The sequence below is a fragment of the Leopardus geoffroyi genome, chromosome C1 (genome assembly GCF_018350155.1).
Source record: "Leopardus geoffroyi isolate Oge1 chromosome C1, O.geoffroyi_Oge1_pat1.0, whole genome shotgun sequence".
Lineage (NCBI taxonomy): Eukaryota > Metazoa > Chordata > Mammalia > Carnivora > Felidae > Leopardus > Leopardus geoffroyi.
In genome coordinates, this window is record NC_059328.1 from 102980716 (window position 1) to 103006269 (window position 25554).

At 42.6% G+C, this 25554-nt stretch overlaps 1 protein-coding gene across 26 annotated transcripts in view; it reads left to right on the forward strand.

Moving 5' to 3' along the window:
• The window catches only part of LOC123598569 (phosphodiesterase 4D interacting protein), a 223381-nt gene that overhangs the window by 167452 nt on the left and 30375 nt on the right, over positions 1-25554 (forward strand). For 24 of the 26 annotated variants that reach the window (XM_045478847.1, XM_045478851.1, XM_045478850.1 and 21 more), the window contains 8 exons: positions 366-482; positions 810-947; positions 2005-2117; positions 3918-4045; positions 14524-14612; positions 19689-19921; positions 23132-23567; positions 24394-24586. In XM_045478847.1, coding sequence (XP_045334803.1) covers positions 366-482; positions 810-947; positions 2005-2117; positions 3918-4045; positions 14524-14612; positions 19689-19921; positions 23132-23567; positions 24394-24586 — 1447 coding nt within the window. Of the gene's footprint in view, positions 1-365; positions 483-809; positions 948-2004; positions 2118-3917; positions 9393-14523; positions 14613-14905; positions 16555-19688; positions 19922-23131; positions 23568-24393; positions 24587-25554 lie in introns of those variants that run through there. The other 2 variants (XM_045478869.1, XM_045478870.1) reach the window with 2 other exon arrangements.

Sequence of the window (25554 nt, forward strand, 5' to 3'; positions counted from 1 at the left end):
GGAACAGAAGAGAAGTTTATTCTGTAGGGTTGTTGGGAGGATTCACTCACCTGCTAACGGTGACCTATTTTTTTAAGCAACATAATAAACTCATTAGTTAAACAAATTTGATGTTTTATAGTGCTGACTAAAGCAGAGGACATCATTAAAACTACCATTACAGCTTCCCATAAAACACGCCTTCGTACCACACTCTGTGGTTTATTGATCTGATCCAGTAGAGGACTATTCATCTTCTAGTTTTTACTTGCATTACTGACTGATGGTGATATAATGTGGGAAAACCTTGGCCTTGGTGTTAAAATGTAAATGTGATAGATGCCGTCTCCTCTACCCACTAACTTCAGGATTTCTCCTCTCCGCAGATGGAACTTTCTGCACTACAGTCCGTGGTGGCTGTGCAACAGGAAGAGCTGCAGGTGCAGGCGGCCGATCTGGAGTCCCTGACCAGGAACATACAGATAAAAGAAGACCTCATAAAGGTCTTTCAAAGCTTTTTAAAGACCATTGGAAATGACTACAGCTCAGAATCCTGTAGGGCACCTTCAGACATTTGAATACTTTGAGTCCCCCGGCCAAGTGCTTGCTTCCTTGATGCACTGTTAGTCTGAGCCTCTTAAATATCACCATGTTCTCTTTGACTTCTTTAGAGTCTCTGAGATTTCATAACGAATGTTTGTTACTTTTGTATGACTTATCAGTATTCCACTTGACAGCGTAGACTATCTCAGGGACCTTTGCTCCTTTGCTCCTCCGCTTAATAGCATTTTTATTACTAGTTTTTTTGTTTTTTGTTTTTTTACTTTTAGGACCTGCAAATGCAACTGGTTGATCCTGAAGACATACCAGCTATGGAACGCCTGACCCAAGAAGTCTTACTACTTCGGGAAAAAGTTGCTTCAGTAGAATCACAGGGTCAGGAAGCTTCAGGAAATCGAAGACAACAAGTAAGTTATTGAAATATAAACCTTATTTTTATTGTGAAATAGACAACAGAAAAGCTGTCATTCTCCATTACTTATGAAGGGGTGTTGATGGAGTTTTGTAGAGAATCTGTGCTCTAAAGTTTCCTGCCTTGGTCAGTAGCAGTAACAGAGGCCCCTAACGTTTGTAGTTCCTTGGTAGCTACCACCCCATATCTGACCTTTCTTCAGTGCCAGACTTTTTAAAAAAGACCTACTTATCTATACTCCCTGTCTGCGTTATCATCTCTCTCACTAACTACTCATTTCACTCCAGTCCTAGCTTTTAACTGGAGCAGTTCACCTACACAGACCTCTGTTGTTGCACACTGTCATGGTTCACCTTCTTTACAGCACTTATTATGGCTCACCGTGACACAGGTCTGTGACTGATGGTGTCTCCTCCACCCACTAGATAGTAGGCTTATCCCTAGAACAGAGCCTGGCAATAGAAGGTGCTCAATAAATATTTATTGAATGTAAATAATAAACTATTGTGTAAATAAAAAGACTACTGTGTGTCTCCTTCTGACCCTTCCTCTCTTTTCTTTCCACTCTCTTCTCTTAGCCTCTTTCCTATGCTTCTGACTTCTGTCTCCTCTTTCTTCTTTTATCTCCCATGTTTGAAATCTACCCTATAGAGTTTTGGTTATTCGTTTTTTTTAATGTTTATTATTTATTTTTGAGAGAGAGAGAGAGAGACAGAGTGCAAGCAGGGGAGGGGCAGAGAGAGAGGGAGACACAGAACCTGAAGCAGGCTCCAGCCTCTGAGCTGTTAGCACAGAGCCCGATGAGGGGTTTGAACTCACAAAGCACAAGACCATGACCTGAGCCAAAGCAGGACTCTTAACCAACTGAGCCACCCAGGCGCACCTGCGTGATTTGATTTGAAAACTGTAAAATAAAACAGAAAGTTTAAGTAGTTAGATAGTGAGTTTTATTGGTCATAGTACATGCTAGTGCATTGTTTTGGTTGCTTTCTCGGGATCCAATGTGGCTTTGTGTCTCCTGTCTCCATTTGCGTATTGCTTCTTTTCCTCAGTTGCTGCTGATGCTTGAAGGGCTGGTAGATGAACGGAGTCGGCTCAATGAGGCTTTGCAAGCAGAGAGACAGCTCTATAGCAGTCTGGTGAAGTTCCATGCCCATCCAGAGAGGTAAGAGAGTGACGGCAATATATATCCTTCTATTCATCTTTAGGCACAGATGCTTATGATCTCAAAGCAGGAAGAAAAAAGAGCAAAGACACTGGCACTACTGAACTTGTCATTTGTTGTGTGGATGGCTCTGAGCCTAGTGTTTAAGTCTCAAGTCAGAAATAGTCCCTATTTCATATAGCTACACAGTGAGAAGTCCCTATTTCATACAGCTACACATAATGAGAAGACTTGTCAGATGTCTCAAATAATGCCTTGCATATAGTAAACATTCAATGTATTTTCCTTTCCTTCCTCTGTTCCATGTCCTGGTAAGGGCTGTTCTATTCCAAGAGTAAGGGTATAAAGGGTATTGATACTCACTGAGTATCATGAAAGAAAATATATTTACCGTGATGGCCGATATCAACCCAGGATCACTGCTAGCCATCACGATGAATATGTTTGCTTGTACCTCTTGATTTTTGGTCATGTGTATTATAGCATTCTGGTTCATTTTCTATTATTCCCTTAATTTTTTTTCTCATTTGCCTTTGGTCCTCATCCCGTTTCTCTTTCCTAATTTTTATTCTTTTACTATTCAATTTCTTCTAGTTTGGTATTCAGTTTAAGCATTTTTTTCTTTCTCCTTGAAGAAAATGAAAGCAGAAGAGAGGTATGATAGGACAACTTGATTGTATTAATTTCAAAAAAAATTTTTTAACGTTTATTTTTGAGTGAGAGAGCAAGCAAGCATGAGCAGGGGAGGGGCAGAGAGAGAGGGAGACACAGAATCTGAAGTAGGCTCCTGGCTCTGAGTGGTCAGCAGAAAGCCCGACGGGGGACTCAAACTCATGAACCACGAGATCATGACCTGAGCCTCAGTTGGACACTTAACTGACTGAGCCACCCTGGCACCCCTTGACTGTATTACTTTTTAAAGAATCTCTGGATCTTTAGTCTTTGAACTGGATTCCTTTTTAACGCTCTGTCAAGTTTGGTTAACAAATGAGAGAATACCTGTCTTTATTTTATTTTATTTTTTTAATGTTTATTTTTGAGAGAGAGAGAGAGAGAGAGAGAGAGAGAGAGAGACCGAGCACGAGCAGAGGAGGGGCAGAGAGGGAGACACCGAAACCAAAGCAGGCTCCAGGCTCTGAGCTGTCAGCACAGAACCCAGCACGGTGCTCAAACTCACAAGCTGTGAGATCATGACCTGAGCTGATCGAGCCACCCAGGTGCCCCAAGAGAACACCTATCTTTAATAGCGGTCCTGTTTGGCTCAGTATTGCTTCAGTTTGCATGTAGTTTTTCCTGGTTTTGTTTTTTCAGAAACGAATACTCTTAGTCAAAAAGTGAAATTTCTTGGGGTGCCTGGGTCCCAGCTCAGTCGGTCAAATGTCCGACTTCAGCTCAGGTCATGATCTTGTGGTTCATGAGTTGCCTGAAGCCTGATTTGGATTCTGTGTCTCCCTCTGTCTGTCCCTCCTCTGCTTGTACTCTGTCTCTCTCAAAGATAAATAAACATTAAAAAAAAATTTTTTTAAAAAAGCAAAATTTCTCTTGTGTTGGCTATAGAGGTGTGAGATAAGTCTTAGGAGCTATAGTTTTATGTGACATTGGCCCAGAATCTAGCATAAAGGAGCAGGCCTTGCTAATCTGTCAGCAATGAACAGTAACAGTACCAAAACAAAGACTGTGTTCGTTGATTGTGTCCTGGAGAGCATCCTTTAGAAAGTCTCATGACTCTTTGGAAGTATATGTAGACTCATTACAGTCGACAGCTAATCCATTTTCCTTCCATGTGGCGTGTTTACTCAGCTCTGAGAGAGACCGAACTCTGCAGGTGGAACTAGAAGGGGTCCAGGTGATACGTGGTCGGCTAGAAGAAGTTCTTGGAAGAAGCCTGGAGCGCTTAAGCAGGCTGGAGACCCTGGCCGCCATTGGAGGTGGGGAACTGGAAAGTGTGCGAGTTCGTCACAAGCATGCCTTCTGAGCACTGGCGGGTCAGACTGCAGCCCAGGATGGAAAACCTTGTTTGCACTAACCCGAGAGCCTTGTCTGGCTTTGGCAGAATTAAATGGTGACTTGGTAATGGTAGAACTGCTGCAAGTAGCATCAGCTACAGAGTGAAACTCACTTTGGTCTCCCTGCGCGGCGCTGTGCAGCTCTCTCTCTGAGTTGAATGGTGGAGGTTACAAAATGAATGTGCACCTTTTAAATCATTCCATTTCAGTTTTCCCACCCGTATTCACGCTTTTCCCCGGCCCCCCTCATCCCCTCTTCTCTTTCCGTGGGCCAATAAAGTTTATTCCTCCCCCGCCCTCACCGCCCATTTCATATGTACCATATCCTGTCATAAATGCATGCATGTGTATTATTTTTGCCATTCAGTCAACTCCTGCTCTTTGAGAGAGAGGATTTTTTTAATCAAATAAAAGTTTCAAGATGAAAGAGAAAAGAGAGAGATTAAATGTCCATAAGAATGACTTTGCAAAAGTGGTATAACCCTTCTCAGAAGGTAATCAAAGCCAAGTCTTGCCATAGCCCACTGCAAGTAGTAGAAGGGTCAAGGGTCAAGCTGAAGAGCAGAGGCAAAGACCATTCAAGTGTTTACGGTAAACCTTTTCCTCTGATGCTGTTTCAGAGTTGATATTGAATCAAATGGATCGTGAAATTAGATTAGATGCGGATGAAATTCCATCAGTATTTTTTCTTTAAACCAAGAGTATACTATTTAGTCAGAACATTAATAAGAACGCTTCCCATGTCTTTCAGAGTCACAATTCTTTATGTAAAAAAGATAGTTTCAAATGTAATGTCCCCCTCTAAATTCAGCATCTCACTAAATAGCCTATTGCAGCCATTTGGTAGTGGCATTAGATGGAGTCCTGTGCTTTTCATGTTTTAGTGCTTATACATTACTCCATATTAAAATAATAAGCTTTGGAGTGTTTGAATAGTTTAGAAAAAAAAAATCACAGATCAGGTTTTGGTCATTGTCTCAGTGCTTTCTTATGGTAGCAGGAGATGCGTAAGGAAAGGGGCACTGTAGATTGTATTTCTACTATCTTAAATATCAAGAGTGTAAAAAGTAACCAGGATTTTTTGGAGCTTTGTGGGTTCAACACCCTGAGGTTTCGTATTTCTGCTGGTTGGAGGTTTCCTAGATTAGAAGCTGAGATTTTAGTTTTTAAACACAGAATTTGGTGAACAGGGACTGGAGGCTTTCCAGCATCATAAATGTGACTGCATACTCTTTCTCACCTGGGGGGCACCCAATGGTTTTTCTGTTTTCCCATCATTTTTTACATGACACTTGTATTTCTTTCACATTCGTGGGTTGACACGAGTTGCCTTACATTCTAAATTCTGTCCAAGTCTCTGTAACCGTAGCCATGTCTGTAACAACAGTCAAACCAAAATGGACAGGGAAGAAAATGTTCTCCAGGAGAAGCACCCTGAGATGTTCTGATTAAGTATTTTGCAAAAGATTGATGGCCTTAAGCCTTTCTCTTTATGGAAATGCTTTTAAGTTTTAATGGCCTTTGGGGTGAGGGGTCATTTAAGGAAGGAGATAGGAAGTGTCAGAGGAACCATCCACTTTCTTAGTCTTCTAATCTTTAGGGACCATCTCCTGCACATAGCTTTTTGTAATGTTCTAGAAGTAAAGAGGGGGTAATTGAACTTACAGAAACTTAAACCCACCAAAGACTAGTCTGTCATATGATTATAACGCATTTAGGAAGTGTTTTTGTTTTTTGTTTTTTGTTTTCCTTAATTTTGCTAACAGACCAAGGAAGCTTTCAAGTGTCCTGTTTAGATTCAAACATGGGTGGTTTTTTGGGTTCTAATGACTCAGTGATTATAGTAATTTCTGATAATTTCTACCCCTGCTTCTATCCCCCTCCAAGAGTAGAAATTTCCCTTGGTATCCTGAACTGTTACTAAGTGTTAGAAATATTAAAGTAGCTGGATGAATAATGAGAAACCCAACTTCCTATTGAAAAATTATCATAATAGATAAGCAGGGGAGGAAAGTAAGTGAATTCTGGTCCTGATTTGGGTCCCAAAGAGACAGACTAGTGCTATAGTTACTTTAATATTGATCCTTGGGGAACGTTTTAGAAAATTAAGTGATTGTGTGAGAAAGGGTAAATTAAGAGGTTGATTTTGCTACCATAGATGTGGCTAAAATCTGCTACTAATGTCCTGGAATGAGGCTTGCAAACAGTGCTACCTGGAGAGGGCTTGCTAGTCTAACAGTTTGTGGGATAATTTGGCATCTTATTAGAGAACTCGACTCTGATGAATTTTATTCTATAACCCATAGACAGATGATGCTGTGATAGGCCACATCATTCACATAATTCTATTAAGCATGATATAAAATGATTCTATTCTCTCTTCAGGAGTACAGACCCTTTATCTTACTGGATTATTTTACCTTTGTCAGGCATTTTCAACATTACAATAATTTAATTTTTTTTTTTTTTTTTTTTTTTTTTTTGAGCGTGCACGAGCAGGGTAGAGAGGGAGGGGTGGGGGGAGAATCTTAAGCAGGCTGCATGCTCAGCATGGAACCCAGTGCTGGGCTCAATCTCACAGATCTCATCAGATCATGACTGAGCCGAAATCAAGAGTCAGAGGCTGAGCCCCACAAGAACCTTGTGCTTGAATTTAAAAAAAAAAAAGAAAAAATCTTGAGAGAAAATGAATGAATTACATCCAGGCCATGATTAATTGGAAGCATACAACTTAAATTGAGTAAAATCCATATGGATAGATTTGTTTTTTCTTACATTTTGTTTTTGAATAATAGCAAATATGCAAAGTAATGATGGTAAGAGGTCAGGGTAGATGAAGTCTATAATTTTAGAGCTGTAGAGTTGTAAAGGACCTCCAGGATTTATTTAATGAGTGAAATGGGAGTCCTTTTGATAGATACTTCCCTTAAATTCTTTTCTGTTGCAGGTTTATATTGTTGAAGTCTGATGATTATTAGTGCCTCGTATAAGTCAGCGTTTTTCTGGTGTTTCCTTCTTAGCTGTTTAGCCACGTTATTTTTCTGAAAAGGCACAACTGGGCTATTTTAATATTGTCAGCCTTTGCCTTGATAGATGCACGCTTCTCCTTAATCTTACCCACCCCTCTCCCACATGCCCTTCTCTTCGCTCACTGTGGACAGCACAGTATTTTTGGTACTTCTATTTCCTTATTCATATTTTTAAAAGATTTGTCCATGTCCTTATGAACAGTAAGAGATCTATAAAGATCCAGAAAATCATGACCTGTACAGGATATTAGATTCTCACCACAAAAGTTTTCCTAGAAGGTTCTTGAGTATATCCTGCTTGTACAGTTTATACCTAAGTGACCTCTGGGCTAGGTGTACATAAAAGACCTTTCACTTTTATGCTAATTTATGCTGATTTGGTATCTGGTCCTGGGGAGTTTGGCTTTAGATTTGAAACAGTTTAAGAAAATTGGGTGTTCTGTCTTCCAGTTGAATCTGGGGTCCTCTGATTAGGGAAAGGAGAAGCAGATCAGACTACACCAAAAATTGCTCCTTCCACTGAGGAATAGAAGTTGACCTACCTACAGTCACTTCCCTTTAGACTATAAACCGTAGAGGGAAAAAAACTTCAATAGTTCTGCTTTCCTTGAGCTAGTATTAGAAAACTCTAGTTCCTGTTTGGTAGGATAAAGTTACTGTTTTTTCTGCTTTCATGATCTTTTTATATGAAAAATTCCTAGAATCTTCACACTGGATGTCCCTGAAAAACTCAAGTTGCCTCTTCAACTAGGGCCTCAGCAGTAATTCTCCAGGTCTGCCGCCAGTGACCTGCATGGAAATGTGACAAACTGCCTAGGAAGCTAGGATGAAATATTAGAGACCCATGCCCTTAAAGTCCATCATCCCTCTTGGCTCGTAGAAATGGTACCAGAGGTGGAATAAGTTCAATTAGCTTTCTTTTTCAGATACTAACATCCTGTGAAATACAAACATCTCGAGTATTTTCTCTCTTTTCTCTTCAAGTTACAACTTAGCTTTTCTTCTCCCTTTAGTAGTAAAGAACCATTTTGACTATAGAAAGAGGAGCTAGGAATATGGAGCTTGTGTGGGGTAACCTGGTGATAAGAAATCAGAGGAATGAGTCCATGGGAAAATACATCAGGGTGATTTCTGTAGGATAATAGTTTCTGAGTCTTAAAACATTTTGGAATATGGATTTAAGATACCCTCTCACTAGACATTTAGAGTAATAACTTTGTTAAGTAATTTTATTATAATTAGAAGACATGTTGCTTTTAAGTAGTCTGAGTGTTGACAAAAGGTAAGTCCTCAACTTCTTTCTATATAATCACATGAGCCAGGATGAGTTTCCCAAATAAAAATTTTGCTTGTAATTTGCTTCCAGTGGAAGTTGGGTAGTGGTAGGGAATCGCAACACGTAGAGTGGACAATGGGAATTTTACCAGGTTTCAAAAGAGAATGATTAAACTTATAAAGTGATGTACTAATTCTTTTGGCATTACTTTCCCTTTAACATGTTGTTTAAAGTCAGATTCCAGAAATAAAAATTTTTATTTATCGTACTGTTTTCCTTTTGCTAAAGCTAGAAGGATAAAATATAGAAAGTTCAGTAAGAAAATGTTTGCTAGGAAATAATATGAAGAGTAGGGGTGTTAAGTAGATGAACTAAATTGGCTTCCTTGTTCCCTTTAAAAACTCAGAATTGTCTAGCACATGCATGTAGCTAGCTTTGCCTTTAGTGTAACATTAATATGTAATATGCAAAAGTAATATTACCTTTTGCAGTTAACAAAATCATTGCTCTAAAATACCAACCTCTCAATCTGTAAACTTTAAGAGCCGTGTGTGTGTACAAATATGTTTTATAAATCATGAATTTCTATCTGTTTCCATGAAGTATTCAGTTTGATAATAAAAACAGCTTTACTTTGATCACACAAAATTTTGATCCTAGGGCTGTTGAGAAAAACTGAAGTGATCTCATAACAGTTTAAATGAAGAAGGAAGTGGCATGTTAAACAATCCAATAACTTGGCAGTAGATTATTCACAGGACTATTTTTTCACCAAAACAAGCTGTACATTTTCCTCTGGAAGTTCATTTATTCATGGCACTGTGCTGTGTTCAACTGTGTTAACATTTGTGCTGGAATGGAGAGTGTACATTTTAAATACGTAAGTGTTAGAATTTAGCTACTTTAGTTGAGACACAGAAAATTGTTTACCGATCCAATAAAAGTATCAAAGGCCAAACAGTCACTAGTTGGTTTCATTCTTGAGAAGATTTATGAGAAGAAGTAGAGAAAGCTCATGTCTTTTTTTGTTCGTTTCCTTATAGGACAATCAGTCCCTTGATCATTATTATACTAAAATTCCAAGCCAAAGTTAAGGCTCTGGGATCAGTGAATGCTTTTGTATTTATTTAAAGGAAGGAAGAGGAAGAAACCTGGATTATTCTCTCTCAAGGAAGTGAGACTAAAGAAACAGCGTTACGCTTCCCCCAGAAATGTGAAGTGAACTACTTTACCTTAAAAACTCTTTCTTGTCTCCTAGCTGAAGGAGAGCAGTAGCAAGCAGGATGGAGATTTGAGGAACCAGTTGTCGTGATGGGTGGTGCTATTCCCACAAATGTTCCGGGAAAGGCCCGCTTCTTGTGTTCTTTGAGGGAGCGAAAAAGAGGCCATGAGCAGGCGGAATTCCTTAATGTTACAGAATTTTAAGTCACTGGAAAATGCTTTCTGAATAAATTACAAGCTGGAAAGCTGCTTGAGAGATGTTGCAGATTAACGACAAAGTTATGTCTTAAAGGGACTTGACCGCAGATGGCAGTTTTCTTTTCTAGCTACTTCCGTTCCAAGATCAGATCCGGAATCTGTCTAGTCCAAGCATTTTCTCAGCAGAAGCTTATGGAGGACTATATGAAATCTTACAATTTTTTTATGGTTCAGAATGGAATGGATGCAGGTGAAATGGCAGTTTGACAGGAGACCTTTTTTGTCACACAGCATCGTCATATTTAAGTCAGGGATATTTTAGCTGGTTCATGATGTGAACATGCGAGAGTTCTCGCGGTGAGCACAGGGCAGAGTGCCTAAGAGTGCAAGTGTGGTGGCCCAGAGGATCTGGTCCGAGGGCCTGGCACTGAGGGCAATACCACCCCAGGGCTTAGCACCACACGCCTGCTTCTTCTGTACGGTTCTTGCTCTTTCCGTCCCCTTCCAAAATCAGATGTGACTCCTGCTATGTTCTGAGTAACTATATGGGAAATATTACTCCTTTTCTGTTGGTTGAATATAAATGGCTAAAAGGGGAAACGATAATGACTGTAGAGTAGAATTTGGGGACAACCCAGTTTAGGCTCCTTTACTGAAGAATGAAAATAACACTATATGACCTTTCCCCTAAGGCTTATTCATACATGATGGCGTTGTAAAGCAGTTATAATGTAATAACGATGAGTCCTATTTATAAAAGACCTGTTCAAAAGAATGCATCCTACCTTGCTGCAAGTTCTGTTCTTGCGACTCTCCTGTGATGCAGAGAGACCAAAAAGTATTATTTCAAACCTCCTGTTACGGGAAGCAGAAGTAAGGAAGTGCAGAATAGACTCCATCAAGATCTTCTAGTTAATAACATTAGGTATAAAATTTCTCTCTGCTGATTACATTTATGTTCTGGGGCCACCTTTTTTCAGCCCATGGATCCATGTCAGTTTACCAACAATGATACTAATATTGATTCAAGGCCATATTTATTGGGTACACACTGTATGCCAAGCACTGTTCTAAGCACTTCAAAAGCAGCAAATCCTTTGAAGTTCACTACAACTGTATGGAGTGGATATCACCATTAACCCTAAGGAAGAGGTGAAACAGTTACAGAAAGTTGTGACGTGCCTAAAGTCACATAACTAAGGACAGAAGCAGAAATCTAATCTAGATAATCAGGCTCCAGAGTCCATATTCTTATTAATTATGCCATCCTCAACTTACAAAGTTCCACAAAAATTTCAATTATTGTTTCAATGATTAAAAGAATACGTATGCATAACACTTAAATTTTCACTTAAGGATTTAAAGTATTTTAGAGGCTTTTATTTCTGTGTACTGGATCAAGCCAGATAGCTGGGAGAAAATACTTTTCTAAACCTAATGGGGAGTTTTAGGTACCACGTCCATTATATATGTGAAATATAGAGAGAAATTTGCAATTTCTCAAATTTCAGAGCCACCATCAAAGCCTCCAATAAAAAAGGGTTTAATAAAATTTCTAGTCTAACATATAAAACTTAACCTGGAGATAAAACCTGGAGAAGAAAATTAAATTTGAAGTGACAGACTCTTTGTTTTCAGGGTATGTAAAATAATTAGCAGTATGCTCGTGAATATAAGGTATAGTGCCTTTAAGTTAGAAATTTAGAGCATTCCAAGTTAGTTTGGAAGATAGTATTTTGTTGCATTGTAAAAGCTTAGGAAAGTGTGTTCCCTCACAAAAGAGAAGTTCTTTTATCATCATTGATTGAAAAACAAAAACAAAACAGAAAGAAAGGTGTTTAGGGTAAACTTACAGGGCTCTACGTAGGATAACTTATTCCAATATTTTCTATAAATTTTTTTCACCTTTATTCCAGCCCCCCCCCACCCAAAGCTTTCAGCATTCTAACTCAAATTGGTAAAAGGCTGAGCAACCATTGAAGTTCCCCCAACGGAGCTAGAGCAGGCTGAGCTAGCTAAGAATAAGAAAAGGAAAACACCTATGTAATGGAATGTTGGGATGAAATGGGCATTCTTACTTTGTCTCCATCTAACTCCTGATGAAGTCAAAACTGTGGTATTCTGTCCCTGAATGAATTAAAGAGAAGATTACCTAAAAATGCAGATGTGGCATCAGAAAGGCTGACAAAGGTAAGTGGAGGGAAGAAAGTGTGAGATAAAAGCCTTTAAGACCAGGGACAGTCACTTTTTCTAGTCCTCCCTTACCTTACTCCTGGAACCTAGCACAGGAATCCCCTGGGGATGTGAGGCAGCATGGCCATCCAAGCCACCAAGAACAATATGGAAAGGAGGACCTGAACTCCTACAGCTGAGCTTTCTTCAACCACAGGATCATTCTCTGGCCCAAAGCTCAATGTGAAAACAATGTGAAAACTGTATTTTCTTAATCTGTCGTTGAGTGGGACATTCCTTCTCTTTGCAGGGAAAAAAAATAAAAGATTCTGATCTCTACTGTGGTACAGGGAATATTTTCCAAAATAAGCATGATAGGATTGGCATGTCCTCAAGTGAATCAGCATCCCGGATTCAGTGAGTCGCCAAAGCGTAGGGGGCGTGTTCTTCCACAACCAGTATTGTGGATGACACGGTTCTGGGGCTGGTTTGAAAGATGGGGTATTGGAAATGCCTATTGTACACTGTCTGCCAGGGAATCTTCAAAAGTGCTGAGTGGTGGATATACGTCTTTGTAGGTCAGACTTTATGGTACAGGGTACAGGAACTCGGTCCAAAGTTAACGCAACATTCATGGAATGAGTCATAAGATTAAGTTGTTAAGGCAACATGCTTACTACCTTTTATTACTTTAACGAGATTGGCCTGGGTCGTTGCAAGCACTCTGGCCTGAACTTGCAGATGACAAGAGATGGAATGTAGGTGTGAACTGCTCCTGTTCACCTCTGCAGCGAGGGTAGTGAATGGTCACTGTTCGTGCAGAGCCTTTCATCCATGGAGGTCTGAGCTCAGAAGCAGGTTCTTTGGTCTTGGAAGAAGAAACAAAGACCTAATCTGTCACCAGAAGGAATAGTGAGTTGCCTCTGTCTGAAAGTCCAAAGACGTGACTTCTTGGCATAGCTCTTGTCAGGACTAGCTGTATAACCATGGACCCACCGTCTAATCTCTTTCAGGCCCAGGTTACTCAGTGGTCAGAAGAGGAGTTTTAATAGGTCGGTTGCGGAGGTGAGAACTAGATCTCAAGCTTCTTTAACTTGGGTAGGTTCTGTAAGACCTGTTCTACAGACCCAGGAAGTATCAGGGTAGATTTTCCTTGGTGTTAAAATGAATTAACCATCATAAATCCTCCATTTTTAGAAGAAATGAGTAATGTGGGCCATAGGTCTTAATCTAAAATTGGATGGACAGTCTCTTATTAGACAGATGTGGAGAGGAAGAAAGGCCCTAGCTCTGTTCTGTCCAATATGGCAGCCACTAGCCATGTATGGCTAGTTGAATTTTATTTTAAATTAAATTAAAAATTTAGTTCCTCAATCATGCTAGCCACATTGCAAGTGCTCAGTAGCCACATGTCTGCTGTATTGGGCAGCACATGCATACAACTGCAGAAAGTTCTGTTGATCAACACTGTCTAAGACCTTTGCCCAGACCATGAATTTCAGCTACTTGTCCCTTATTGCAAGGCATAGATGTTTGTGTTCTAGGGTGACGGTGTTCATCTTTAAGGAATAAAAAAATGTATTATGGGGCGCCTGGATGGCTCAGTCTGTTGATCATCCAACTCCTAATTTCTATTCAGGTCATGATCTCAACGTTTGTGAGATTGTGCTCCACTGACAGCATGGAGCCTGCTTGGGATTCTGTCTCTTCCTCTCTCTCTCTCTCTGCTCCTCCCCTGCTTGCACGCTCTCTCTCTCTCTCTCTCTCAAAATAAACAAACTAAAAAAAAAAAAAAAAAAAAAAGAACGTATTAAAACCCACTTGGACAAAGACGTATAAGAAACCCTTCAGGCAAAAGATGTTGGCATTGAACAAGAGTTTGAGAGCGATAGGGAGGTTAAAGGAAGGAATTAGGAAGCACCCAAATCATTCTGTGCCTTGAGTCTTGACTGGACTTGAGCTTCTGTAGGACACAAAGCCCCTAGAGGGGTGTTCTTCAGAGAGATTGTCACCCCATGCACAACTGACCCCAGAGATGGGAAAGTATGAGAAAAGTCGGGCGCCCTTAATCCCGAGTAAATACAGACCCTCTGAGCACTCATTAGTGGGGGAAAAGATTAGTCATGTTGGGCCCATATCTCAGAAGAGAAAGTCATTACATTGCCAGACTGGCAGGACAGAGAATAATTCAGGCTTTCTGGAAATAGGTGAGAGGGATGATCACCCTATCTAACAGCCAGCTTCTCAGGTACAGGTCTGTGCAGTCAAAGCCAGAGAAGGTTTTAAGACTTAAGTTGTATGTTAGTCCAATGCTATACTAATAGCAAAAAAGGCTTTTCTACACATCTGGCACACTGGTCCTGCCTTCAGCCCTGCTGGCTAGGGGGTCACGCATACGTAGAAAGAAAGAAATCAGAGGCAGGTGCAAAAAAAGTGTAATTGTAGCTGCTATCTGAAAGCCACCTGTGAAAGGAGTCACCTTTTTCTTCTGGACTCACTTCCAGGTGCAGCTGCAGGGGACGATACTGAAGATGCTAGTACCGAGTTCACCGACAGCATCGAGGAGGAGGCTGCACACAACAGCCACCAGCAGGTAAGTCCAAGTCAGGTTCTGGGTTCCCAGGGTGGAAGGCTCATAGCCCTTTGGGGTCTGGTGGTCTCCTGCAGCCCCTGCGAACCTAAAGTAAGAAGCTATTTTTTACTAAAAACCAGTTTCCAGACTTCTGCCCCCCCAAGCTTCCCAGCCACCTTGCCAACCCCCGTCCTCACTCCACTTTTCTCTCCAATCTACTTTTATTTTTTATTTTTTATTTTTTACTCCTTCTATCTCTTGCTCCCGCTCCCTGCCCTCTCCTTCCCACCCTTGCCCCCATGTACCATCTATAGCTTTAGCGTCAGAAGAATCTTTACATGCAACAAGGCCTTGGACAGTTCCCCTCTTGGGTTTTTGTATCTGAAACACCACAGAAGACAGGGAGTCATCGGAGGGCTGATCGGGGAGGTGCAGGCCTAAGACCTGCTTCAGGAGAGTGCTCTCTGAGAACCTCCGAGAGGATCAGAATGCTTCCAAAGTAGGGATCTGTCCTGGTGAAATCTTGTTGTGCAAAAGAGAAGTCTGTTGGGCGACCAACAGACCATGCAGGTTGTGACATGCCAGTGACCAGCAGGTGACACTTCAAGAGCAAGCCCCCATCAAACCTCAGAACTTGGTACCCAAGGCTGAAACACTGTTCCCACCAACCATCAGTGAAGGTGTAAACCAGCATGTTCTCAAGCTCAAGAGTTGAATGTCCTGGACCTCAGAGATTAAGTCACCAACAGTGACCCCATGGCACTCACTGGCACTCCTCTGTGTCTCCACCTTGCCCAGTGACATTTAGCAATCACGTCTCCTAGATGGACCATGCCTCTGAGTTGTTGAGGAGAAAGTGGAACATTGGTATCTGTCCTTCTGCAGAAGTAGCTGGGCTTTTCCAGTGATGGCTTCCTTGGAGCTATTAGGAAAACTTCAGGGGAAATGAGGCTTTCTGGGTTGGCCTCTATACCTCCTGTATGAGAAAAAGAGCCCACACGAGCATTCCTCACATCTCACGGAACTTGTCACAGTCTTCGGTTCTTGAGGACATGAGTAGTCCTCAAGTAGGTAGTTGTCTGAGATCCCTCACATCCTCAACACAGTTTCTTTACCTTCCACCAAGCTCCCCTTTTTGTTGCTTGAGCTGTACCTGACCCTCACGTCTCCCTCGAGATCCTGCATGAGTTCCTCTTCTCCTTTTGCTTGAACAGCTTCTTCTGAGTCCCCCTAACCAATGCTTGTGACCTGAATGATGTATACTACTGCCCCTCCAGACAGATTCCTCTGCTTCCCATGCCCTGATGTCCCTGAGGAGCTTTGGGGAGAAAAGGGGGATCTGCAAGATAAGCAGATGTCCACTCTAAGACAGTTCGATTGGGATGTCTGCCGGTCACTGGTGGTTATTGCTGCTGTGGACCCGATTAATTCCAGAATAAGTGAACAAGAGACACAGATGTGGAGAAAGCCAGATTCTGACTATCACGGTCTAACCTATGTGTGGTAGCACAAGCCCCTTGCTCTCATTCTCAGCTGTGGGCAAACTGGTTTGTAGAGTTGTTCTTCCCGAACCTTCCTTCCTATAGCCTAGCACGCAGCAAATGACCAGACCACATTTTGAGGAGGTCAGTTCAACCCTGGAATAAACCTTTACATTGGAGCATGTATATTTCCCTTGCAACGTCTGCCCTATTACTTGGCAGCAATACTTAATAAATTATTAGTTAACAGACATTTAGATTAGGGCTTGACTCATGATAGACAAAGTTTTATACCTGCTGGATGAAGAATGTCTTGGGTAAGCATCATTTTCTTTCCATCATCTGTCCTTGAAAATCTGTCTCCAGTTTGGGGTAGGAGGAACCTTGGTGTATGAAATCATTGTAAATTCACTTCAACTTTTCTGGAGTTTTGAGGGTGTGCCTCTCCTGCTACCAAACAAATAAAGCTTCTTTTGTCATAACTGTTCTGTGTCAAGATTCTCAAAACTGTGTTTGCTGCTTTCCAGGGAAATAGCCCCTTATAATTAGTCTCTGAGTTCCTCCCTGCTGAGTCCTTGGAAGGTAGACTTTACTCAACACCAGGCTACCTTCCTACCTCAGGCATACACATCTTCCCCTAACAAGCACATCCAACTTGGTGTTCCTTCCAAGGCAAGAGCTATCTTTTGGCCACAGCAAGTTGCTTTGTTCTTATTGTTAGGCTCACTCACCCCAGGAAGTCTCAGGTCTAGCTATATTGGTAATTTTCCCCAGGTATCTCCCACAAAATCCCATTCTCAAGCAAATGTAAGTCTGTAAATACCTGGGAAGCACCTGTGAAATGAATCAAGCAGTGCCTTCCTTCATTTTAACTTTTGCAGTAGAAAAAAGCTAATCAAGAATCGAGATTCAAATGTGACGGAGGAAAAAGTCAGTAGACTTAGTGTGAAGAAAGTGAGGAACAATTATTTTGAATGCCCTCCATGCTGTGTGAGAACTGATTTACATGGTGAGACATAATGTAATTGGGCAAAAAACAACTCATTGCAAACGAGAGATCAGACATGCATGTAGACTTCTCTGGGGTAAAAGGAAACCCCGCAAACAACAAAGTTTATACCATGGAAGCATTACAGCAAATGAGTTAGGAAATGGTGCGGGGTGGTGGAGGAGGAACCTGTTAGATACAACTAACAGTAGGCCTAAAGGATCCATACTACCACCCTACAGACTGGAAACCCTGGGGGTTTATTTGGGAGAAATGTAGAAATATTAACTTTCCATAGATGGGAAAGAAAAACTGTTGAAAAGGCTAGATTCTGAGTCATTTTTCATGCATTTGTATTTCAATTTTACAGATAAGTTAGCCAAAGTAAGCTCCCTTTAACGTGAAAATAAGAAAACCCAAAGTAGCCTGGGAACAAATCGTCTCTCTATTTTCTCATTTTTAAGGGGGAAATTAGACCAGGTGGGCCTTCAGGTCCCTCCTGGTACTGACGTTCCATGGTTCTTAACTTTCTTTTTAAGGAAACTAGGCATATTTCAGTCAGTAGAAGATAACATACACCCAGAAAGGTACTTTAAAAATAGGTGAGACATTACAGGGAGACGTTATTTTCAAGCGGAAGGAACCCTTAAGTTTTAGAAAAGAATAAATGTGCCCATATTCAAAGCCGAAGGCAGTGTTTGTTGAAGTTAGTTGGAAAGGGTTTATATAGAAAGGTAATATCACATAGTTTAAATGAGGGATTGAGGTCCTAAATTTTCAAAAGTGGTTTTTATCCAGTCCCCCTTTCCTGATTTTTGCCCCAAATGCTTGGTGGCACACGCGGAGATAGGCCAGTCTAACTAAGCCCAGCAGCAGACCGTAGAGACAAATGCCAGGCTCAGAACCCTAGAAATGCCTAGGAAATGAGCAACTGTGTCCATGCATGTTTCTTCTTTCTTTTCCTTTGCAACCTCAACCGCGGTGCTGCTCACCGCCATTGCAAATGCACGCTGTGAATCAGCCCCACCCCACACTCACAGCCTAGATTTCACCATGCTCGGTTACAGCCAAAGTCAATGGCTCTGTGCCAAGCCAAGCAGCTCAATCATTGGTCCACTTAAGCTGCTCTGGGCTCTGTTCTGTTCAATATATTTGTGACCTGAATGAAGGTATAAAGCATATGATTAACTCCACAAATCATCCCCGGTCGAGTGGCTACTCCTTGATCTCTGGAGATGCACATCAAATATTTTGAGGACTTTGACCCTTGAGAAATGATTCTGTATAGCCAGAATGAATTTACAAGTGACAAGTGTAAGTCACACTATTGACACACATAGAGGAAACAACATGACCCAGAAACAGCTGTGGGAGAGAGGTGGGAAACGGGAAGATAACAATAGACCTGAAGCTGAGTAGAATCCCAGAGTGCAGTCACAGAGAGGAAAATGAAGCAGCATGACATTGGGATGTATTAATATTGGACAAATGTACAAGAAATCCTTGCACTAAAATAGTCATACACTGAGTAGGTTGTCATGCTCGGGTTTTGGTTTCTACACTTTTAAAAGCCTAGGGAAAACTGGAGAGGAACAATAAGAAAGCCTTCAAGTTAAAACAATTCTCCTTTGAGGAAAAACTATATAACCTGCTTGAGTTGACACACTGAAGAGTAACTTCAAAAAGATCCTCAAAAAACAGAAAGGTGTTGGGGTGCCTGGGTGACTCAATCAATGGAGCGTCCGACTTTGGCTCAGGGCATGATCTCGCGGTTTGTGGGTTCAAGCCCCGCGTTGGGCTCTGTGCTGACAGCTCAGAGCCTGGAGCCTACTTTGGATTCTGTGTCTCCCTCTCTCTCTCTCTGTCCTTCCCCTGCTCATGCTCTTTCTGCCTCTCAAAAGTAAATAAACATTAAAAAAAAAATTTTTTTTAAATAGGTGTGCTGAAATTATTTCCACCTTGTTTTCTTCTCACAAGCTTAGATTTGTAGAGAGTTTGGCTGGCAACATCAGCACCAGGATAATAGCACATGACATTGGCTGCTGGGCAGGTGGCCTCACTAACTTCTCCGTCGTTGGAGGGCGTGGTTCTCCTGCTGCTCGTGAAATTAAGCTTCTGTTTTACCTGTAGCTGAGTGCTTTCCGTCTTAGTCATCCTTTTTAGAGTCTTAGGTACAGACATGGCCTTCGGCTTTGAGTGCTGGTGTCTCAAGCTGTGCTCTTTGCAGTTGAGGACTCCAATGTTGGGAAGTCAGGGAAGCTTCCTGACTTGTGAGAAGACTCTCCTCGCTCTGTCCCACGGGGAGGGAACAATCACAGCATCCACGCTCTCCAGTCCTGTTTACACCTCATGTGTTGGCATTTGCTTTTACGTATGAAGTGTTTGTGTCTTTTCCTCACCTACCTCTGGATGCTGCTCTTTCTGCCCATGGCAGTAATTCTCCCCACTCTCCTGGTGTCTTCCCTACCCAAACCAGTGCCCAGGACCCTTATGGCTGAGGAAGTCCTTAGGGGGAGCTTGTTTTAGGGCCGTCTTTTTTGTTCCCACCAAAGGCTGCCTTTGCAATCTGATGTTCCTTTGGGATCCCCCTTCATGACCTAACTTCTTTAAATTATGCTTTCCTTTCAGCTCATCAAGGTGGCTTTGGAGAAAAGCCTGGCAGCTGCAGAGACCCAGAACATATGTCTTCCCCCTCCTTCCTCGACAGGAGGGGATGGTAACAGGGGTCTTCAGGAGGAAATGCTCCACCTGAGGGCTGAGATCCACCAGCACTTAGAGGAGAAAAGAAGAGCTGAGGGGGAACTGAAAGAGCTAAAGGCTCAAATTGAGGAAGCAGGATTCTCCTCTGTGGCCCACATCAGGTAGGACACCTCCCAGAGAAGGAGAGCCTGCGGTGGAGAGGCCACCAGAGCCAAGGAGCTCACCTTGCTGCAGCCAAGCATTTGTGCTTAGGGATTTTGGGCCCACAGCCCAAGCTCCATGCACGAATGGCTCAAATTCTTTATGGAAAAGTTAATAATATTGGATAATAGTGATTATCAATAATTACCATTCAAATTATTTAAATGTGGTCTTAATTCAATATAATAATGCCCATTATTAGCCATACAGTCACAAGTGAAAACCTCCCAGTTGTATGACAGGCATTGCTCTTTGGAACTGACTGGATCATATGAGGACTCTCCTGCTACCCACGATGCTTCACTATTACATGCAGGGCAGAATGGTCTGTGGAGGAGAGTTTATACAGGGGGCCCCTTCATCCCCACGCAGCTCTCCCTCAGCAGTGTAAATCCTTAAATCACGGAATAGCAATTTTAATCATCTCTGCTGTTTTGTTAGCTTTACAAAAGTGGCAGATAGCTGATTCACTGGCTAGATGGGCCACTCTGTTTTTAATGGTGTTTTTTCAAAAGATGCTCCAGGATCGTGCCAATGATGTACGGCTAATCCTTTCATTCATTCACCCCTGAGGGTCATAATCCTCGTGTCCTGTTCTTTAGAACACAGCGGTGCAAATCTAATTCATGCCCTACTGTTTCCCTATTATGTGCCACTTAAATGTCCCTGAGTCCTCAAATGATATTAGTGTTGAAGAGGACCTTGGCATCTAGATTAATCCTTATTTCATAGCCAAGGAAACTCCAGTCTAAAAAGTTCTAGTAACTTGCTCAAAGTTGCATAATAGTCCATGGCTAGACCCCTGCCTTCCAATTTTTAATATCTGAGCCTTTTCTTCTATGTTGTATACTTTGCCAAACAATTTTGGAAATATTCTTGTGAGCATCCTTCATGCTGGTTCTTTTACTCTGAATTATTATGATATTTATTTCTACTTAAGTGAAAGCATACTTTTCTTCAGTTTTTGGTTTTTTTTATTTTTTAATTTATTTAATGTTTTTATTTATTTTTGAGACAGAGAGAGACAGAACATGAGCAGGGGAGGGGCAGAGAGAGAGGGAGACACAGAATCCGAAGCAGGCTCCAGGCTCTGAGCTGTCAGCACAGAGCCCGATGCGGGGCTCCAGCTCATGGACTGTGAGATCATGACCTGAGCCGAAGTCGGACGCTTAACTGACTGAGCCACCCAGGCGCCCCTGTTTATTTTTTTAAAGTAAGCTCTCTGCCCAATGTGGGGCTTGAACTCACAACCTTGAGATCAAGAGACGCACCCTCTACCGACTGAGCCAGCCAGCTGCCCCAAACATAACTTTTCCCTAGCCTTTTTTATGTATAAACTTGGTTAAGCTCATGGGTAAGAACAGTACATCTCTTTTGATACTACAGCTGAATATACACTCAAACCACATGTCAATACCTTCATGGACTATTTTCTTTATTTCCCTGGAGTTACTAACCTGAAACTCTGGTTTAGTTCTCCACCCAACCTTAAGAATCACAGATACTGTAGAAGCTAGGATCTATCCATCTTTTGAGACTTCATCAGTTACTATCATGAAAACAAAGGAATTTTCCCCCAAAACATGAAGCTATAACATAATATCAAGCACTGTTTTCCATACTATACATGCATTCCCTTCTCTCCCTCTTACACCTCTGTTTTGGCAAAAGCCCTATCCCCCTTCTTCTCCATTGAGGAAACTGTCTCATGGAGAGCCTGTCCGATTCCTATGTCCTAAAGAATTCTCTTCCTTGATTCTCACTAGACAAGCCCTGCTCTTGATTCCAAGACTTCAGGATTCTAAGAAACCCAGTTGAGGGGGGTTATCCAACTGCTAATCCTTCTGGGTGTGAATTACTTGTTTCCTTTGCCCCTTCTAGTCAGTGGTTCTCAATTTAATGTGCTTAAGAATCACCTGCAGAACTTAAGTAAAAAGTAGATTGATAGGCCTTAGCTCTAAAGTTTTGGGTGTTGTTTTTTTTTTTTTTTAACAAGCACCTCATAGGATTCTATGTTAGTGTTTTTCAGGTTTGCAGCTAGTACAGCAGGATTAAATGACTTCTCTGTTTCAGACCCTGAGTTAACCATACCATATATGCAATTTCATTTCAGCATCCAATTACTTCAGTAGGTATGAGTGATCCTTATTTTATGCAAAAGGAAACTGAGGCTCAAAGAGGTTAAGCAAAATGCCTATTTAAATGCATTGCCTTGCTAAAGCCATGTTTTTTATTGCTTCCATCCAACCCTGCTGAAGGGTTTAGTGTGAAGAAAGGATGGGGCCTAGAATGTCTTAGTGAAAATTAGTTGTTTATCTGTTTTATTTCTTCCATAAATATGAATGTTGTCTGTGGCAGGCACTGTAGAGGCTCTGGGGATACAGAGTGAACAGGACAGAAAGAGTCCCCACCCTCCTAAAGATGATCTATCACAAGAGCCAGGCATAAAGCAAATAATTACAGAAGTACATTTGAGGGGCACCTGGGTGGTTCAGTCGGTAAAGTGTCCGACTTTGGCTCAGGTCATGATCTCACGGTCCGTGGGTTCGAGCCCCCCGTTGGGCTCTGTGCTAACAGCTCAGAGCCTGAAGCCTGCTTCAGTTTCTGTGTCTCCCTCTCTCTCTGCCTCTCCCCTGCTCACACTCTGCCTGTTTCTCTCCCTCAAAAATAAATAAACATTAAAAAAAAATTTTTTTTTAAAGAAGTACATTTGGTTGCAGTTCTGACTAGTATTATTTATTTCGTGTTTTCCTAGGTCCCCATCTCTCATCCAGTGGTTGGAAACTGATGATAATTAATAGATAATTAATAATAAATTTGCCCTCGGCAAGGTCTTTCTTTCTTTCTTTTTTTTCTTAACCTTGTTTATTCCAGAAGCCACTTAAAATTAGAATAGGAGGGCTCCACGACATGGGTAAAGACGGAGTGTGTTAAGCCCAAGGCTTTTAGTAATTGTGTTGCCACCAAGGAGCAGTGGTAGTGTGGGCAAGGCTCACTCTCTTCCTGAGCCTTGGTTCCCTTGTCTACGGTATAAGGGAGCAGCTGTAGGCCTCTGAGGTGGCTTCATGCTTTGGAATGTCTCTGAGTCTCTGCTGGACTGAGACGGGGGGTGCTGTCGGGACCTGAGGCAGAGACCAGAAGCAGCCCCTGACTGTGTGTGCTTTCTGCAGGAATGCCATGCTGAGCCTTTGCCTTGAGAATGCAGAGCTGAAAGAGCAGATAGGAGAAGCAATGTCTGACGGATGGGAGATAGAGGAAGACAAGGAGAAGGGCGAGGCGACGCTGGGAACTGTGGCAACCAAGGGGGGTCTGAATGAGAGTAGCCTTCAGGCCGAGTTCAGAAAGCTCCAGGGAAAACTGAAGAATGCCCACAGCATCATCAGCCTCCTCAAAGAGCAGCTGGTACTGAGCAGCAGGGACAGGCATAGTCCACTTAGTCCAGAGCTCCTCGTGCGCCTGGCCCAGGAGATCGACAGGATGAATGCAGAGCCGGGCTGTTTTCCTGAGAAGTCCCGATGCCAAGAAGAGGAGCACGTGACCACGAAGCCCTGCCCCAGGCCCCAGAGCCTCAACCTTGGGGCTGCCCTCGCAGGGGCTGCTGATCAAGTAAGTGTGGAATTAGATGGAATGAAAGACCCTTGGAGAAGGGCTGGAGGCAGCACTTCCGTCCTGTGGGTCTGGAGGGACTGAGGGAAGGGCACCTTTGCACCATGAGCAGCAGCAATGTACCTCACGCATTCAGCCTTTAGAAAGGCTTTTACAACATCATCTCATAAACATTGCTTGAGTAATTAATTTCTCATACGTATTTCTGGAGTGCTTACTTTTCCAGATAACACAGTAGGCATTGGCAGCAGGCAGTAGGAGCTGGTCTCTGCCCTTTTAGTACTCAGAACAGTGGGGAGGGAAGGTGCGGAACAGATTATTTCATAGGATGCGGTCTAGGGATGCCTGGAGTTAAGGCAGCCCAGACAAGTGGTGTGTAATGACATCTCTCCCTTATCACTGCCAGTTTCTTCACAGCTCATCACAGGTGTCTGCTCCTGAGGCTCAGGAGGGGCTAGTGGGGTCCTCTTAAGGGGAGGGGCTTTGCTGAGGGTTCAGTAAATGGAGAATGTAGAGGATTCTGAGAGCAGGGAGAGACGAGCAGAGGTTTCTACCCCTTCTCCTTCTAACCATTGCACGAACATTCGCGCAGAGCTCCCAGTAGACTCTACTGGCGACGTGCTATGCGCTGTAGACACAGAGATGAATGAAACATTATCCCAGGTCTGCGGGAGCTCAGTCAGGAAAGCAAGCAACTGCCAGTGGCATGAGGCACGCTGTGACAGACCCATGGAGAGAGTCCACAAGGCTCAGAAGGGGCAGCGGCAGTTGCTGCACAGTGCGTGACCTCAGACCACCCTGGTCCCTGTGCTGGCTCTTTTCACAGCTGGATAACCAGCCCCAGGCCAGAGACCCCGGGCCTCAGTCAGAATGTGGCCTTCCTGGATCCACCAAGCACCTGCGCTCCCAGCTGGCACAATGCAGACAGCGCTATCAGGATCTCCAGGAGAAGCTGCTGATCTCCGAAGCCACGGTCTTTGCCCAGGCCAATCAGCTGGAGAAATACCGAGTCATGCTTAGTAAGTCTTAGGCCCATCGTCACCAAGGCGTCTGTCTTCTCCCTGAGGAGCTGTGTGCTCTGCAGACTTCACTTTTCTTCCCCAGACTCGAAACCAGTGTCATCCTGACCCCGGCCCTAGAACTGTGGAAGGTGGATATGTAACTTCAGTCTGCACGTGGCAGAGAAGAATAAAGAACAAAGCAAGTTTGCAGTGAGCATTTAGGGAGGAAATGGGCTAACATCTAGGTTTGCTGATTTTTTTATGTTTATTTTTGAGAGAGAGAGTGAGAGAGAGTGTGTGTGTGCATGAGCGGGGGAGGAGCTGAGAGAGGGGGACAGAGAATCTGAAGCGGGCTCTGTGCTGACAGCAGAGAGTCCGATGTAGGGCTCGAAGTCACGAGCTGTGAGATCACGACCTGAGCTGAAGTTGGGACACTCAGCTGACTGAGCCACCCAGGTGCCCCTAGATTTGCTGATTTTTGGTATAGTCAGCAAAATGTCTTACCTCTCTCAACATAAACTGATAGCTCCTCTCCTTCTTTTGGCACCAAATCATATTCTTCAAAAATACATCATCATCTTTGGTCTAGAATCCATGCTTTCCAGGGGTGCCTGGGTGGCTCAGCCAGTTGGACATCCAGCTTTGGCTCAAGTCAGGACCTCATGATTCATGGGTCCAAGCCCTGCATCGGGCTCTGTGGTGACAGCTCAGAGTCTGGAGCCTGCTTCAGATTCTGTGTCTCCCTCCCTCTGCCCCTCCCCCATCCACTCTCTGTCTCTCTCTCAAAAATGAATAAACATTAAAAAAAATTAGAATCTTTCTGATAGAACTTCCTGCAGTGATACAAATGTTCTGTATCTACATCACATCTGCTTAGGAGTCATGCTCATTCAACTTGGGAAATTTTATTTAATGTTAATTAATCTAATATGAAGTAGTCCCATGTGGCTAGTAGCAATCTTACTGAACAGTGAGGATTTGGATGC